Source organism: Canis lupus, chromosome 7, assembly GCF_011100685.1.
Source record: "Canis lupus familiaris isolate Mischka breed German Shepherd chromosome 7, alternate assembly UU_Cfam_GSD_1.0, whole genome shotgun sequence".
Lineage (NCBI taxonomy): Eukaryota > Metazoa > Chordata > Mammalia > Carnivora > Canidae > Canis > Canis lupus.
In genome coordinates, this window is record NC_049228.1 from 35,646,681 (window position 1) to 35,664,446 (window position 17,766).

Below are 17,766 nucleotides of genomic sequence, written 5' to 3' on the forward strand. Positions count from 1 at the left end.
ACCCTGCCTCCTGTACCTGGACTGGAAGTCACCTGTGGCCGTAGCTGAGGTCAGACCTTCCACTCTGCTGGAGCTCCACAGTCCAGCACAAGGACTTCTCACCGCTCTCCTCTGCCTAGTCAGGCTTTCCCCTTCTGCTGTCGTCCCAGTTGGTATATGAATATACTGTGATATTTTCCCATCCTCATCCTTTCAAACTGAGGACAATTAAATAGAGTTCTTTAGATACTATCTTCACTGGCCATCCACCATAATGCACCACGCTCTCAAACCAGAAGTCTGTGTCTTTTTAATCAACTTTCTTTAGAAATGTGTTCGTTTCAAAAGACTAACAAGGAAGGAAGCAAGAACTGTGGTATTTGAGGCCCATTCATTCATTCCAGTGGTTGTTTTATCTGGGTATCCAGCAGTAATTCAGCAACATATCTAAGTTCCTCACTCTGCAGTGAGCTTGAGGGCAGAGACAGGGTCATACCCTTTATTCCCAGAACTTTTAAGATTTTATTTATTCATGAGAGACACAGAGAGGAAGAGGGAGAAGCAGGCTCCCTGCGGGGAGCCATGCAAAACTCAATCCCGGGACCCAGGATCACAACCTGAGCCAAAGGCAGATGCTCTACCACTGAGCCACCCAGGCATCCCTTTAATTACTTTTTAAAAGTTTGTTAGGCTCACTTGAAGTTCCCTAGGGCTTGTCATGCTGAAACAGTCCCTTTCTCCACTGTGTCCTCCCTCCTGTTCAAGGCTGCTGCTCGCCTCAAGGGGCCAGCTTCTCTGCTGTCCTCACGGACCCCCCCAGCCTGTAAGGTGGCATGTTAGAGCCACAAACACCTGCACAGGTTCAGAACAAGAGTGTCCAATGTGACAGGAGAGTCAGCCAGAAGCTGGACACGACCTCCTCCCTGGTCAGGCCTGCCATCTGGAATCTGTTATAAAAAGTAGGGTATGCAGTTCTTTGTCTCTATGTATAGTCTGGAATCAGACTACATGGATTTGCACCCCACCTCCTGCTTTTTAACTATGTGACCTGGGAAAGTGGCTTGCTAAACAGAGTTCCCTGCTAAAATGGAAAGCATAGTGTATCCAGTTCATGGGGTTATAAGAATCTTGAGACAATTTATGTGAAATGCATAGAATGGGACCCGACACATGATAAGCCCTAGAAAGTGTTAGCTATGTGCCAGTGTTGTTGTTCGCAGGATTATAGAAGCTGAATGGGCTCCCCATCTGTATCCTTTGCAGTTACAACACCTAGTAACTGAATCTGTGGAGTTTCCTCACTGTATCTAAGGGAGAGTTCTACTGTAGAGAACAAAGTGCCGCCCAAACAAGGCATTAAAAGCAGGCTGTTGTATGTTTGACATTTGCTGTAAGATCTCTACCGTAGTATATGCATAACACTGGCGTTAATTATATCAGCCTTTTGTCCCCCCCCCCCCCCCCCCCCCCCCCGCCCCTTGTGTGTTGGTGTTGACAGCTGGTCTTTAGCCTTTCAACCAGACAAACTTAATGGAACTAATTTCTCAGTCTTGAAACATTTATGGAAATCGTGGGGGGGGGGGGGGGAACTTGGCCTGAGACTGGTCTGTATACCATACCATGGTTATAATTTCTAGCTCATTGTCCAGCGATAAGTTAAAGGAACCACCAGATAAAGAATTTTGCACATTAGTTGGAAACAATAGCAGCTCTCAATGTAATCTGTTGCGTGTACTCTCATTTGCTACCAAACAGTATAAAAAGAATTATCTGCTGGGAGTATAGTTGTAATTCTCGTTTCCAAAAGGACTGTATCTCCTAGATTTCCTGTCTCTTTTCAAATGTGAAGATTAGTTACCAGAATAGGAGGTCTCCACATTGCTAAATTAGTGACCAGGTGGGCACATGGTATGGAATTTAGGCAAAGACTGGGTGATGACTATTTCTGTTTACCTGTAGTGGTGCACGAGCGATCACCATAACGTCACACTTCAGGAAAAATGATGAATTAATAGTCATGATCTCCATCTTACTCTGAAGTCATTCAGGTTGCTTCAAGAGCATGTAAAAAAAAAAGCAAGCCTCCAGCTAAGGCTATCTACTGGAGGTGGAGCTGTGTGACAGAAAACCATAGTGGGGGCTATGAAACCTGGGCTCTGCTGGCAGTTCAGCCGCTTGTCTTGTGACCATGGGCAAATTACTTGCCAGAACATCCCTAAAGTGATTTACATATTTTACACGTACTGTTGTCACTGTGAAAGACAAGAGTAAGTGGAAGTACGTTGTAGAGTAACATTCAAAAAATGAGCTTTTCATTTACTGTATCTGCACATATTTCTGTTTAAACACTACATTGTGATTGATTGTTTACATTCTTAATGAGTTCCTTATGGACACAGTCTGTGAGTTAATCATCCTCGTGTCCCCAGCGCCTAGCAGTTCCTGACACATACTTTATTGAATCAAAGTTGTCTAACTTGCTTTATTTATAGTTTTGCTGTAAGTAACCATTTTATATAAGATTTAAACTGAGGATCCCTGGGTGGCGCAGCGGTTTGGCGCCTGCCTTTGGCCCAGGGCGCGATCCTGGAGACCCGGGATCGAGTCCCACGTCGGGCTCCCGGTGCATGGAGCCTGCTTCTCCCTCTGCCTGTGTCTCTGCCTCTCTCTCTCTCTCTCTCTCTCTCTGTGTGTGTGACTATCATAAATAAATAAAAAGAAAATTAAAAAAAAAAAAGATTTAAACTGAGGTGCAATTTAGAGGACTTTCCTAGAACAGTGGTTCTCAATTTATCCTGGACCAAGAAATACATTTTACATCATACCATTATACACACATGTAACAGAAACCAAATATTCGGGAAACACCTTGCTCTGGGTCATGTCCTCCGATAACTTCTATTTCATTATATTTCATTCATTTAAAATAATGCTGCTGCAACCCTCTGAAATGATTTTGGGGTCCTCTAATGGGTTGCAGCCTACAGTTTACAAGATACCTCTCAAGAATGCAAGCTTCATGAGAAAAAGAATTTCATCATGTTTGCTTCTACGTTGCTACCGCTTGGCACATAGTAGGCATTCAATAAATATTGTTTGAGTGAGTAAAAGAATGGAGATGCTCTTTTCCATAGGCCACAATTAAAAACAAGATAAAGGAAAAGGCATTACAGACTCCTTGCTTCATTCCAATTCATCAAGCATTTGAGTGGTCTGCTAGTATAATACAAGGCCCTAGGCAGCATGGAGATCCAGAATTCAAGAAGGCTCAGTCTCAGGCCTCGTTCAGTTTAGAGCGTAATCCAGGGGCATAGTCAAGTACATGGGGGCCATACAAGACGTTTTAAGATTTTACTAAAATATCTGACACCAGCCATAGGCACAACCAAAGCAAGCACCAGATAAGGAAGATTTGCTGAGAACTCGGTTTTCTGGTCAGCTGTGGGATCAGGATCAAGTACCCAGCCCATCAATTTCTAATCACTAGCAGAGCCAAACTGTAGTTTCTATAAAATAGTTTAGTCTTAAAAATATTCAAGGGGCATTTGGTTCATCGGTGATTTGACTTTTAAAAATCTATTTCTCCTTTAAATATCTTAACAGTCCACAGTGATCCTGTGCCTGGCTTGTGGTGGGTCCTAAAACTAGGTCCTTTGAGAAGCACAATAATTTGTTTTTGAAAATTGGAAGAGAATACTAGCTTCATATGAAATCCATAGTGTTTTCCTTGGTTTTAAGTTATCCTGTAAATGTGTAGTTTTATGTACTCACACTCGAGAGTCCAGGAGCTCTTAAGTGTCTAAAGCACAGTCCTTAGATCAGCCTTGGGCTAACTTTAAAATTCATCATCAAAACTGGAACTTGAGAATAGAAGAGGGTGCAGGCAGAACAGTTGTGTGAGACAAATGTAAACTGGGACTGTCCCAGGGAACTAGCAGTACCACTACCCTAACTGTAGTATAGTGCCCTGCCCTAGCTTTAGTGTGTACGCTTGGTTACATTGCCTCAAAAGGAGAATAAACTTGAGAGAACATTTACAGAACTTGAATACTATTAACTAAAAAGATAGTGGCAAATCTTTTGTAATCAGGAGAAATTACTTCCTGAGATCAAGGCTTACTACCCAACGTTATCAACAATTTATAGATAATGGTGTAATGAAAATGTTTTTGTTATATAAAGTTTTTTTTCCCCTAAGACCTAGAAAGTGAGTGATGTGCTTATTTTAGATAATATTCTCTGGCAATGAAAAGATTGTACGTTTTCTTAGAAATAGTAATGGAATAAGATCTATATGTGGTGCCATCTTTCTTACAACATAACACAAATTAACAGATAGCCCCGGATGCTTATGGTTTCATCTGGAAAAGATACTAGGCTATCTCAGCTCATTCAGTGAGTTTTTATCGACTCTGCTTTACGCTTAGCCCGATGCTGAGGCTCTACAGATAGCATTTTAATACAGTTTACTATTAAATAGCATTTGCTGTGAGATTATCTGGGACTCAACCCAGTAGTACCAAGAAGGTCTCCTGAGCTAGTTCAACAGTCTGGATACTGAGGACAGTTTTCCACATAGTCAGCACTATACAAATTACCCTACAGCCTCCACCACTCACAGTTTATTTTTCATGTTTAACTCAGTAATTGAAATGCCTTCTCTTTTTTTTAAGCACCTTTTTATGGGAGGTAAGTAGAATACATGCTTTAATCTTTATGAACACTGGTTCTAGGTTTTTTTGGGGAAACTTTTAAGGAAGTCAGGCCCAGGGCTTAAGTGGTTATAGCAAATATTTTAAGTTCCAGACTAGGGCAATTGCATTTATTGTCATTGCTGCTTTCAAACAGGAAACATAAAATTTTTATTAAGTTGATAAGGCAAATTACTGACTGAAATGAAGCTGAATGAAAGTTCCCTATCAGAAGAAGAATGTAACATTTTAATATATGACTATAAAATGCCACAGTGAAGTCACTTCTGTAAATAGTGCTTTAAAATAACAGATGGAAAATACTGAGGCCAGTTTTTTGTATTAAGGCAAGATCGAGCTCAGAAGTAATTGTAGTTATTTAATGTATTTGTTGCCTTCCCACATGTTTTAAGATAATTTTTCTATGAAGTGTTTCCTTTTACCTTTTATTATATTTATATTGAAAATGCTTTGAAAAGCTTGTAAGCTGGAGCCACAAAGGTGGGCATCAGAAGAAGTAAGCGTAGGTTAGGGGGCCCTTCCTTGGCCTTCATCTGTTTGCTTAGGAAGTGTGAGGTGTTCAAGTCCTCCTGCCAGAGCGAGCTCTTCAGCTTCTTCTCTGGTCCTTCATAAGTGTGGTAGTAGCATCCTGTGAAACTACTGCCTTACTCTTACAGAGACCTTTTAGCAAATCTGTGCTGCTCAAGAATATAAATAATTGCTTGTGAGAGTCTTAAAGTAGAATCCAATTAATTCTGCCATTGTTTGCCATTCGGTTTAATGAGTCACTGCTCTTGATAATTTGACATCAACTCCCAAAGATTCTTGAAAGTTCTGAGAATTAACAGATAGCTAAAACTAATCAGCTTATTTACAAGTGCCTACAAGCCTTTCCCAATACGTAAAACAAAAGTATTAGAGAAGGATCACATGGTCAGTAGAGGTCTCTGTCTGCTACTGCCAACTCCTACGGTTCACCATGGGTCAGGCAGTCTCCTAAGTTTTTATACATATTCATTTAATTCTTACAATAGTCCCCTATGGTGGATGCTGTTTATTATCTCCATTTTATAAATAATGGACAGAGAAGAGAGCATCTTTCCCCAGGCAGAAAGCTGGCAAATCATGAATTTAGCCAGAATCTGAAGCAAAGCATTCTGGCTCCAGACTGTGAATTGGAGTCAGACGCTTTTTGAGATCCATTAGGTACCTTAAACAGGTTATCTGTACGTAGAGGAAGAAACCAAGGCAAAGAACTCCAGTCTCCTGACACTCAGCCCGCTGTCTTTTCCACTGTAGTTCAGATGCTTCTACTCAGGTGGGTTGTCATGCTTGGATCAACCTTTTCTCATCTGGGCGGTCATCTCTGAAGGAAAGTCGAATATGATAGAAGCCACGTCCTTGCGGTCTTACCTGGTTGGAGGAATACTGTCTGTGGGCTTTCCCATTAGACCTGGAGGGAAAAAAAGAGCCTTAGATTAAGCGGACAGAATAATATCCTCAATCTAGATGATTTAGGCAGGTGATTGATGTGGCGATGTTGTGGTGACTCTGCTGTTGTGTCGTGGTCTGAGAGATACTATTTTGTGGTAGCGTCTGGCAGGTTTACTCTTTTCCTTTGGTATGTTAGAAAGGGCTTGAGAAGTATCAGGCAGTGTATTAACTTTCAAATGAAAACCTCTGATTTCTCACACACTCTGCTGCGGGAATCCATTTCTCAGCACTCGGTAAACCCGGTTATCTGAGCATCTGTAGGGGACCCACCCCTGAGGCTCTGTGTCCTCTCTCACATGGCGTGGCCCCTGATAGCTGGGGCCGGTGTCATGCTCTAGAACTCTGGGAGCAGTGGTTCTCAAACTAGTCCTCCGAATGCTAGTCGTACTCCTGCACTCAGACCAACCTCTGGGAATGGAAGGGATCTTTTCCAGGTCATGTGAAAGGCTTGGGCACAAAACTGACCTGCATTATCCATTGTTCCCAAGTATGTAACTAACTGTAAACTTTGGCATCTGCTACTAGTCAATAAAGGCAGTGAAGGCGGATCCAGCAAAAATTCACAGGAAGCCTTGCTAACATCCAATCATATCTCACTGAGCAGCTTGTTTTGTTTGTTTGTTTTTCATGCATGTGTGTTCTTGGCTGGGATTTCATGTGGTGTATTTATATTTTTTTCTTTTCAAGAATGTCAGTGTTTTATGGTGTTCTACAAAAGCAGGAATTTCCACATAGGTTTGAGAAGCTCTATTGAGCCTTGTAGGGAGATTTTCACTCCAAGAGACACCATGTGAAATGTGTTGACGGTAGTAAATACTTTTTTAAAGTAAAGACAAAGGATGGAAACCATATTGGAGAAGCACCTAGAAACCACCATTAATTTGAAACCTCTTGAACCACGAGAGGAAAACTGTTAAATTGCTATAAGGGAAGTTTGACATCTGAAGTCATTCGGTAAAAGGCTCAGTTGTCATAGTTTTTGGTTTTGTTTGTTTACAGTTATCTTATAGAATCCCCACTTAAAATAGGCACCATCCACATTGTCTGCACAGCCTTGGCAGGACTCTGAAACTGAAGGACTCGCCAAGGCATGCTGACCTTGAATTTAACGCCTGGCTTCAACCAGCAGCTTGGCCAGTTTTTCCAGATCGAGCCTTTCAGGCGTGTGCTCTAATAATAGAGCAAGGAAGCCCGAATGGGAGCAGAAACATTTGGAGGGCATCTCTCTCTATGACCAGTTCTCCCTGGAAGGCTTTACCCTCTTTTCTTCTGAATTCATTCAGGAAAAAAAAATAAAAAATAATCACAGCAAAGAAAAACATTGACTCTACTTCATAATGTAAATTCTAAAAATTTTGGCAGCAATGTGCTGCTGTTCATATGTTCATTCTGGTAGCTGACCAGAATACATCTATTTAGAGTTGGGTTTTTGTTTTTTTGTTTTTTTTTCTGTTTTTGATGTGTTATTTGTTTATAGCCTGCTTTCTACATGTTTTTGAAGGCAGCTGTCTGGAATTAGGAATGCAGTCTGTAATTTGAGAAGTAACATATTTAAAGGTTTTTGATTGGGGATGAGAGTTCAAGAACCAATTGGACCGTGTTTTGTATTATTAGAAAATGTTTAAAGGTCAATAGTATATTTTTAACTGTTGACTTTTGTCAAAAGTCCCATATTCATAATCTGCATATTTTCTTTCACTCATAGTGAAGTTTATGTTGGACCATTTGTTAGAACAGAGAAATGGAAACTTTTTTCTTCATGATTTTCTTGGTTTTCATTTTGCTAACAGAGGAAAACTTTCCTAAAATGCCCTTTTTTCCCCAAAAAGAACTAAGTATGTATTGTATTGAAAAGAAAATTTATCATTGGGGGATATATGTTATTTATAGAACAGTTTGTGTTTAAGTTTGCCAACTATAAAATGATAGGCCCTTCTGCTGTTTGCTACAAGTTAGTAATCCTTTATTTATAGCATATTTTTAAAGTTTTTTTGAGATACAATTCATATACCATACATTTCACCCTTGGTGTACAATTCAGTGGACTTTAATGTATTCACTGAGTTCTTCAACCACCAGGAAATTTGTCTTCATACTAAAAAGAAACCCCATCCCATTAGCAATCACTTCCATTTCCTGCACACTTCCTAGTCATAGGTAACCACTATTGTACTGTTCTTTAAATTTACCTATTCTGGGCATTTCGTGTAAATGAAATCATACAGTAGGTGGTCTTTTCTGGCCTCGCATAATGTTTTCAAGGTCCATTCATATCACTGCATGTATCAGTACTCCATTCCTTTTTATTGAGAAATAATATTACATTGTATAGCTACCACACCCAGTCATTCAGTTGTCCATCAGTTGATGGACACTTAGATTGTTCCCATTTTTTTTTTTTTAAGATTTATTCATTTATTTATGATAGAGAGGCAGAGACACAGGCAGAGGGAGAAGCAGGCTCCATGACGGGAGCCTGACACGGGACTCAATCTCGGGACTCTAGGATCGCGCCCTGGGCCAAAGGCAGGCGCCAAACCCCTGAGCCACCCAGGGATCCCCAGATTGTTCCCATTTTTGGCTGTTTTTGGTAATACTGCTCTGAATGTTTTATCATTTTCAGATACAGAGTTACATTCTTTTGTTAAATTTATCCCTAAATATTTTTTGATGTAATTGTAAATGGAATTCTCTTAATTTCATCTCCTTGTTCATTGCCAGTGTACAGAAATGCAATTGATGTTTGTGTATTAATCTTGTACCCTGCAGTCTTGCTGAACTTGTTTATTAGTTTCAATAGTTTTTTAGTGGACTTTTCTATATGCAAGAGCATGTCATCTGCAAATAGAAATTATTTTACTTCTTTTCCAACCTGGCTGTCTTTTATTTTTCATTCTTTTTTTTTTTTTTTCTTTTATTTTTCTTCTCTAATTGCCCTGGCTGGAATTTCGAGTACAGTATCTTAGTAGCAGCAAGAGCAGACATCATTTCTTTGTTCCTGATCTGAAAGGGAAAGAAGGCATTATCTTTCACCATTAAATATGATGTTAGCTGTGTGTTTTCATAGACACCCTTTTTCTGACTGGGGAAGTTTCCTTCTATTCCTAGTTTGTTGAGTGTTTTTATCACGAAAGAGTGTTGGATTTTGTCAGTTGCTTTTCTGCATTTAATGAGATGATCCTGTGGATCTTGTCCTTTTTTCTCTTGGTATGGTATATTTTGAATATTAAACCCATCTTCCATTCCTGGAATAGATCTCACCTGTGTATGGTGTGTAGGCAGTCCTCTTTATATGTTACTGGATTCAATTTGCTAGTATTTTGTTGAGGATTTTGGAGTATTCATAAGAGCTGTTGATCTACATTTTTCTTGTGACGTCTTTGTCTAATTTTGGTGTCAAGTTAATTCTGGCCTCATAGAATGAATTGGAAAATGTTCCCGTCTGTCTTTTGGAGTAGTTTGTGAAGAATTGGTACTGATTCTTATTTAAAAATTTGGTGGAGGGGCACCTGGGTAGCTCAGTCAGTTAGGCATGTGACTCTTAATTTCAGCTCAGGTCACGATCTCAGGGTCGTGGGATCAAGCCCCATGTCGGGCTCTGCATTTGGTGGGGAGTCTGCTTCTCTCCCTCTCTCTCTCTCTCCCCCCTACCCCTCTGCCCTCCTCCACTCGTGCACATGCACGTGAATAAATAGCATCACCATTAATTCCTGCCTGGCACAGATTAAGACAGCCTTTGGGGGAAAAGGTGATGTTAGGAGGAATAGGCTTCTGCTGTTTATTTTTTTTTTTAATTTTTTTATTTATTTATTTATGATAGTCACACACGCACAGAGGGGGCGGGGGCAGAGACACAGGCAGAGGGAGAAGCAGGCTCCATGCACCGGGAGCCCGACGTGGGATTCGATCCCAGGTCTCCAGGATCGCACCCTGGGCCAAAGGCAGGCGCTAAACCGCTGCGCCACCCAGGGATCCCGGCTTCTGCTGTTCAATACTATCCAAAGGATTATCTCTGGTTAAGACAGCCTTTTCCTAACAACTTGGGAGCTTCCTAAAACCTTGAACAAAAACACCTGACCTGATTGTCCAACTTTGCATCTGCGAGTGGAGGCAGATGCCGTCACTTGCAAAGCTATCAAGTATTCCTTTTTCATTGTAGTACATCAGCACTTCATAAGAAACCTTATATAGATCATGTCTCATTAGAGTGAATTCCAAAGGACCAACCAAATTTTTGGATAGTACATTTCTCTCATTTTTAAGTTTCTCTAATTTTATGGATTTTCCAACTCAAAAAACGTGTCAAAGCATACCCTTTTCTTTATTAGAATGTAAGGTCTTGAATACAGGGAAATTTCAGGCTCTATGAAGTAAAGTACATACTCACAACTTGAAGGAGTTCTAGCATATGAGATTATTTTCATTTGTGAAAGGGCAGGAAATAAAAGATTTCTGAGTTCAGGATTCCCACTCTGGGGGCACCTGGGAGGCTCAGTTGATTGAGCATCTGCCTTCGGCTCGGGTCATGGTCCCAGGGTCCCCAGGGTCCTGGGATCAAGCCCCACTGTCAGGCTCTGCTCATGTAGAGGCTGCTTCTCCCTCTTCCTTTGCCTGCTTCTCTGCCTGCTTGTGTGCACGCTCACTCGCTCTCCCTCATTCTCTATCAAATAAATAAAATCTTTTTTAAAAATCTGTATCAAGAACACTGGAATTTGGTATATTCTGTCTGCAGTTAATAACATTAAAAAAAAAAAAAGATTCCCACTGTGACCGTGCATTCCCATTCTCATCCTGGCCAAAAGTCACTGTCTACATAGGATTTTTATTTTCATGAAAACCTTTCTGTGTCTTAACAAAACACTTAAATGTCCATTATAGAAATTTATTATAAAAGCACTTTTGGAAAGCTATTTAGTGGGCAAGTAAAAGATAAATTGTTAAAGTTAAGGGATATTAGACATTAAAGAGAGATAAATGTTGAGTTTACTAAGAGTTTAAAACCTTTTGATTATTGCAGATAAATCATTTTGGATATATCTCTTTTTGGAAAATATTCTGTATTTTGAAAGAAGCTCACATAGTAAAAAGAGAAAAAGGTCACCTTTAAAGTAGAGCCATCTGCGTCCAGAACAAAAACCTGCTGGTGCTGCTGTTAAGGAAATCAGCAGTATACAGACCAAATTATTGGTGCAAACAGTATAAACAATGGAATTTTTCAAATGGGAAAGGCAGTTTAAGTCCTAGAGAAGTTGGCTGCCAAGGAAACCACTGACTGGAAAAAGACTAGCCAAATTTTTATGCAGACTAACATGATCACCTTGTGATAGTTTCTGATCTCATCCTCTGAAAAGGGAGAGAAGGTGGGAGGAAAGCAAGAAACTTGGAAAAGCATCTCTTCTGTTTTAAGGAGGCGAGGACTAGATCATTCTTAGTTCCCCCTAACTTTTTATTTTGAAAATGTTTATGACTTAAAAAAAAAAAAAAAGCTTGAAAGAAGAGAACAGTCTGTATACTCTTCACCTAGATTGACCAATTTTTAACCGTATTTGTTTTCTCATAATCTCTCACACGTACATACTCACCTTCACACCCACACAGAAAGTTAAGTCACAAACATTAAAGCATTTCATCTCTAGATACTTCAACATGTATTTCCTAATAAGATATTCTCTACCTAACCACAGTACTATTATCACACCCAAGAAATTTTCCATTGATTAATATTTCCCCTAATAATGTCTTAGGAGAGGGGGATTTAACCTAAGAGACAGTCAAGATTCCTTCATTGCATTTAATTGTCATATCTTTTCCATCTACTTTAGAGAATGGCCACCTTTCTTTTGACTTTTATGTCACTATTTCTTAAAACATCAGGCTACTTTTCTTATAGAAAGTCCACAGTCCAGACTTACTGATTTTTTTTTTCTTATGGTTATATTCTGTTAAACATATGTGATAAGAAAACTAACAAAGGAAATGTTGTGGCCTTTCTATTTTATCACATTGAGTGGCACATAACATCAGTTCATCCAGCTATTGATGATGATATTCTGTTTAATCATCCATATAAGGTGATATTCACTGTATTTTTTTTTTTCATATTTTCTAAGGTATCTTTTTTCCTTAGAATTTAGCGAAATGTAGGGTTCAATACTTTGAGACCATATGAACATTGTTCTCCAACAACCTTCTTTTTCTCTAAGATCAGGAACAAAACCAAGATGCCCCACTCACTTACCATTTTTATTTAACATTATATTGGCATTTCTAGCCATAATGATTAGGCAAGAAAAAATAAATAAAAGGCATACAAACTGGGAAGGAAGAAGCAAAAAGTGTCACTGTGAACAACATGATACCATTTATGGAAAACTCCACCAAATAACTGTTGGAATTCAGTCCAGTTGCAGGATACAAAATTAATATATATAAAACAGTTGTGTTTCTATTCACTGATAAACTATCAGAAAAATCAGGAAAACATCCCATTTACAATTTCACCAAACTGAATAAAATACCTAGGAATAAATTTAACCAAAGAGATGAAAGACCTGTATGCTGAAAGCTATAATGTGTGGGGGGAAAAAAATGAAGAAATAGGAAGCAAGACTTTGTCCTCAAGGGAAAGAATCAATAATGTTAGGATATCCATACTACCCAGAGCAATCTACAGATTCAATGCAATTCATATTAAAATGCCAATGACCTTGTCCACAGAACTAGAAAAATTCTAAAATCTGTGTGGAACCACAAAAAACTCTAAATAGCCAAACCAATCTTGAGAAAGAACAAAGCAAGAGGTATCACATGCTCCCTGATTTCAAACTATAGTACAAAGCTATAGTAATCAAACAGTATGGTATTGCCATAAAAACAGACATATACACCATTAGAACAGAATAGAGAGCACAGAAATAAGCCCATGTATTTTTGGTCAGTTGACTTACAACAAAGGAGGCAAGACTAGAGATAGAGAGAAAGGACTGTCTCTTTAACAAATGGTGTTGGGAAAACTGGACCACTATTTTATACCATATACAAAATCAACACAAAATAGATTAAAGGCTTGAGTAAGACCTAAAATTATGAAACTCCTGGAAGAAAACGTGAGAGATGATACTGATACTCCTTGATACTGATCTTTGCAGTAGTGTTATTTTGGATCTGACTCCAAAGGCAGGGGCAACAAAAGCAAAAATAGATGGAACTGCATCAATCTAAAAAGCTTCTGCACAGTAAAGGAAACCATCAACAACATGAAAGGGAACCTACTGAATGGGAGAAAATATTTGTAAAGAACTAACACGACTCAGAGCAAAAAATGATCTGATTAAAAAACGAGCAGATGATTTGAATAGATGTTTTTCCAAAGAAGACATTGCAGATACATGAAAAGATGCTCAGTATCACTCGTCATCAGGAAAGACAAATCAAAACTACAATGTGATATCACGTTACACCTGTCAGAATGGCTTTTATCAAAAAGACAAGAAATAACAGTATGTAGAGAAAAGGGAGCCCTCTGCACTATAGGTAGGAATGTAAATTAGTGCTGCCACCATGGAAAACAGTATATAGATTCCTCAATAAATTAAAAAGAGAGCAAGCAACCTTGTAAGCAAGAAATTCCACTATTAGTTACCTATCTGGGGAAAATGAAAACATTAACCCGGAAAGATATATTCATTCTTGTGTTCATTGCAGATTTATTTGCAATAACCAAGATAATGGAAACAACCCAACTGTCCATCTGTGGATGAATAGCTAAAGAAAATTTGATGAATTGATATATTGATAGATAATTCAGCCGTATGAGTAGTGTGTGTGTGTGTGTGTGTGTATTAGCCATAAAAAAGAATGAAGTCTTACCATTTGCAATAACATGAATGGACCTGGAGTGTATTTTAAATGAAATAAGGCAGGCAAAAGACAAATACTGCATGATCTTATGTGTGAAGTCTTAAAAAACCAAACCAAACCCAGATTCATAGATACAGAAATTAGAGTGGTGGTTGCCAGAGGAGAAGGTGGTTGAGAATGGAAAGACAAAATGGATGAAGAGAATTAAGAAGTACATACTTCAAGTTATAAAATGAATAAGTCATCGCGATGTATTATACTGTGTGAGGAATATAATCTGTAAAAGTATTAATGTTGTAAGGTGATAGATGGGAACTAGACTTATTATGGTGACCATTTCACAATGTATGTAAATATCAAATCACTGTATTCTGCACCTGAAACTAATATAACATTGTATGTCAATTATACCTCAATAAATTTTTTCAAATTTTTCAGGTAAAAGTGAAAGCATCCCTCTATTGCTTCATTTCCTCCTCTGCTATATCTCCACCCCCTTTTCTAAGCTATTAACAGTTTGATCTGTATCTTCAACTTTCTTTTGCTGTAATCAGTGGTAGTTTTGTTGTATTTTTTCGTTTTTAGCACAAAACATACACAAGGGACCTATTTATTTATTTTGCAAGTATGTGATCATGCCACAGCTAACATATCACGACTTGGTGTTTTACTTTATGTCTCTTAGGTATCTTCTTATGTTCACATGTATCGAGTTACCTTACTCGTTTAGTATCTTTATGATAGTTAATAATACAGATTTACTGTAATTTTTTTAACCATTCCATTACTGATATTTATGTTGTTTTTAGGTTTTCAGTATTATAGGCAACTGTTGTTAACATTCCGGAATATGTCTTTGCATATGTTCAAGTATTTCTGTAGAATAGATTCCCAAGAGGTAGGATGGTTAATTAACAGTTATTAATTCGCACTTCAGCAGGAGCTTCCTCACACCCTTACCAACACCAGCAATATTTAGCAATATTTTTTATATTTGCCAATCAGATGGATTAAAAAAAAGAATGGTAGCTTACTGTTTTCATTAGTATTTTTCTGTTTACTAGTGAGAATGTAAGTTCGCATTTGTTAGCCACTAATTTCTTCTGTGTGATTGCTCACTTGTCTGTGGGGGTTATTTTTTTAAAGGAGCTTTTGTATACAGTATCCCTTGCCATCTGAATTTTTGCTGCCTAAACTCTGGAATTAAAGTCTTGAGAAATCCCTTTCTATACATATCCTCATTACTGTATCCAAAATCAAATTGATTCAGATAAACACATGCCTAACTTGCCATCCAAATTCAGGTTGTCCAAAATCAAGAACCAAATAGAATCTGGTAGAGAATGAGACATATCCTCATTCAGATCTTTTCTTCCCTATGTCTTGTTTATCTTTCAGTGTTCATATAATTTTACACAATAAAAAGTTGAAAGTGTTTGTTTTATCTGTGGTTTTCCTGTAGAAATTCTAGGTTTTGCTTTATTTGGGTAATCTTTTCCCATCTAAGATTTTTTTCACTCTATTTTATTTTCTTCTCTATGATTATCTTTAGACCTACTAGAACTTTTCAATATGTGAAATGTATTTTTATGCGTGAGTTTTGTCAACACATTTTTAATAGTTTATCTTTTATCATTAATAGTAAACACCACTTTTATCATATGCCAGACTCTTACACATGCAAGGATCTGTTCTAGAGAGACTGTCAGTGAGTGCACGGATAACTAGATGAGAAAGTTCCCTGTTCTTTTTCAAATATTTCTTGCTTATTATTGCTTAATTTTTCTTCCAGGTACATTTTAGGACAAAATAAGTCGACTTTATCCATTATGCTTCCTCCAGCAATGTATGCGAACGTGCACTTCCTGAGGTCTGGGAAAAACTGGCTAGGGATCTGGAACCAAGGCTAAGACTTGAATAAACTCAGAAAAATTAAAGACAAATTATCTATCCTCTAACCTAGAAGAAACCTAATGGGTTTGTAACACTGTTAAGTGTTGCCTAAGTGTTTGTAATGAGCTGTTGATGCATTTATTACCTTCTTCTAGGTAAAGCCTCTCCAGTCCTCCTTGTACCCCTCCAGAGCCACCCCCAGAATTCACATCATGATGCTGATGCACACCCTCTTTGCCCTTCCAGACATTTCTCCCCATTCCCCTCCCTCCACCCTACCCCCCACATTTTCTATCTGGGGAAATCTCATTTATTCCTAAAAACCCAATTCAGATACTACCTTTTCTGGGAATGTCTACTGCATGCCAGTGTTAAAAAGATTGTGGTAGCCTTTGTGCCTCCTATTATTTGTTCCTGTATTATTGTTATCAAACTTTGAGCTGAATCAGGACATACATGCCATATATATGTCTTTTTCAAATGTTTTTGAAAAAGAATAAAATACCCCAGTCTTCAGGGAGCTCACCAGAGAATGAAATAGAAAGCTTGAGATAGAAAAGATAGAAGAAAAATAGATATGAAAGCATACATTACATGTGGTTGGGGTTTTTTTGGTTTTTTGTTTTTTGTTTTTTTAATTCACAGGAGAGCTTTTATATCCGTTTTTTCCCCTTGACCTGGTTCAGATTTTATGGCTATGATCTAAGCCTTTACAAATTGAGGCAGTCGTTTTGACCCAGGAAGGCATTCCATGTAGGATGTCATACAAGCATAGGTGCAGAGATAGGACCAAACGGACTGATACCATGGACTTTGGGGGCCGAAGGAGAAATGCTAGGAAATGGAAGGCCTAAATATTCCATGAAGGATTTGGGGGCAGTGGTTTCCTATCATTGGGAATTAAGTTATATAAATGGACAGATACTCTGAATCTCTTCTTTTTTTCCTAGTACTGGATGAATGAATACACCTCATCCATCGGAATTGGCGTTTTTCATTCAGGAATTGAAGTATATGGCAGAGGTACGTGTACACACAGTCTAAACAGACTTTCTGAAGAGTGTTTTCTTTTAAAGGACTTTCATTGCATATCTATAGCTCTTCCTCTGCTTTTTTTCAACTGCTGCCATACATGATTGCACAAAGTAGAAGAGTTGTTTATGGTAGTTGTTTACTGTATTTTGGGAAAATATCCAAAGTTGAACATATTTGAGGAGAAAGTACTAAAGTATATGACTATATATTCATGTAGTTATCTCTTATTCCAAATGCAGGGTCTTAAAAACTATTTGCCTTCTGGGATTGTTTTACCGTGACAGTTTTGTTCTGACAGATATCGGAGTTCCCAAGAAACCTTGCACTTGGAAAACCAGTCATTATGGTCGGAGATGGGTTGGTGCTAGAGTGTCAAACTTGAAATAACAATTTCCTGAGGGAATTTCAGTATTAAATTTGTTTTTGTAGATTCACAAGTGTGTCATTACAAAGTTTAAAAAGATCACTGAGTAAATCGTGCCTTGGATTACATCGAGCTTTTTGCTCAAGAATGATGGCCTTTGTCATGAACTCAACCCTTTTATTCTTGGTGGCCCTTTATTATGATAAATATGACCAGAGCCACTCAAACCAAGCAGCTTTGTTTTCAACAGCTTTTTCCTTTGTTCTAATTTCCACTGTTGGTGCAGGATAATTTCCTCCAGATCAAGTTGTAAGCAGTAATGGTCTGCATAAGGCAGACCACATTGCCAGTTCCATCAGGGTTGTAATAACATATTATTTTGCATCATAAACTCACCCTGTAGCAAAAATGTCTTTTATTTGCCTCAGCCAGGCAGCCTTTGTACAAGAC

The 17,766-nt window shown here is 38.4% G+C and overlaps 1 protein-coding gene across 5 annotated transcripts in view; it reads left to right on the forward strand.

The window, feature by feature from the left end:
- Window positions 1–17,766, forward strand: part of DESI2 (desumoylating isopeptidase 2) — a 46,623-nt gene that overhangs the window by 13,860 nt on the left and 14,997 nt on the right. For all 5 annotated transcript variants that reach the window (XM_038542755.1, XM_038542756.1, XM_038542753.1 and 2 more), the window contains exon 2: window positions 16,868–16,940. In XM_038542755.1, the coding sequence (XP_038398683.1) occupies window positions 16,868–16,940 (73 nt within the window). The remainder of the gene's footprint in view (window positions 1–16,867; window positions 16,941–17,766) is intronic.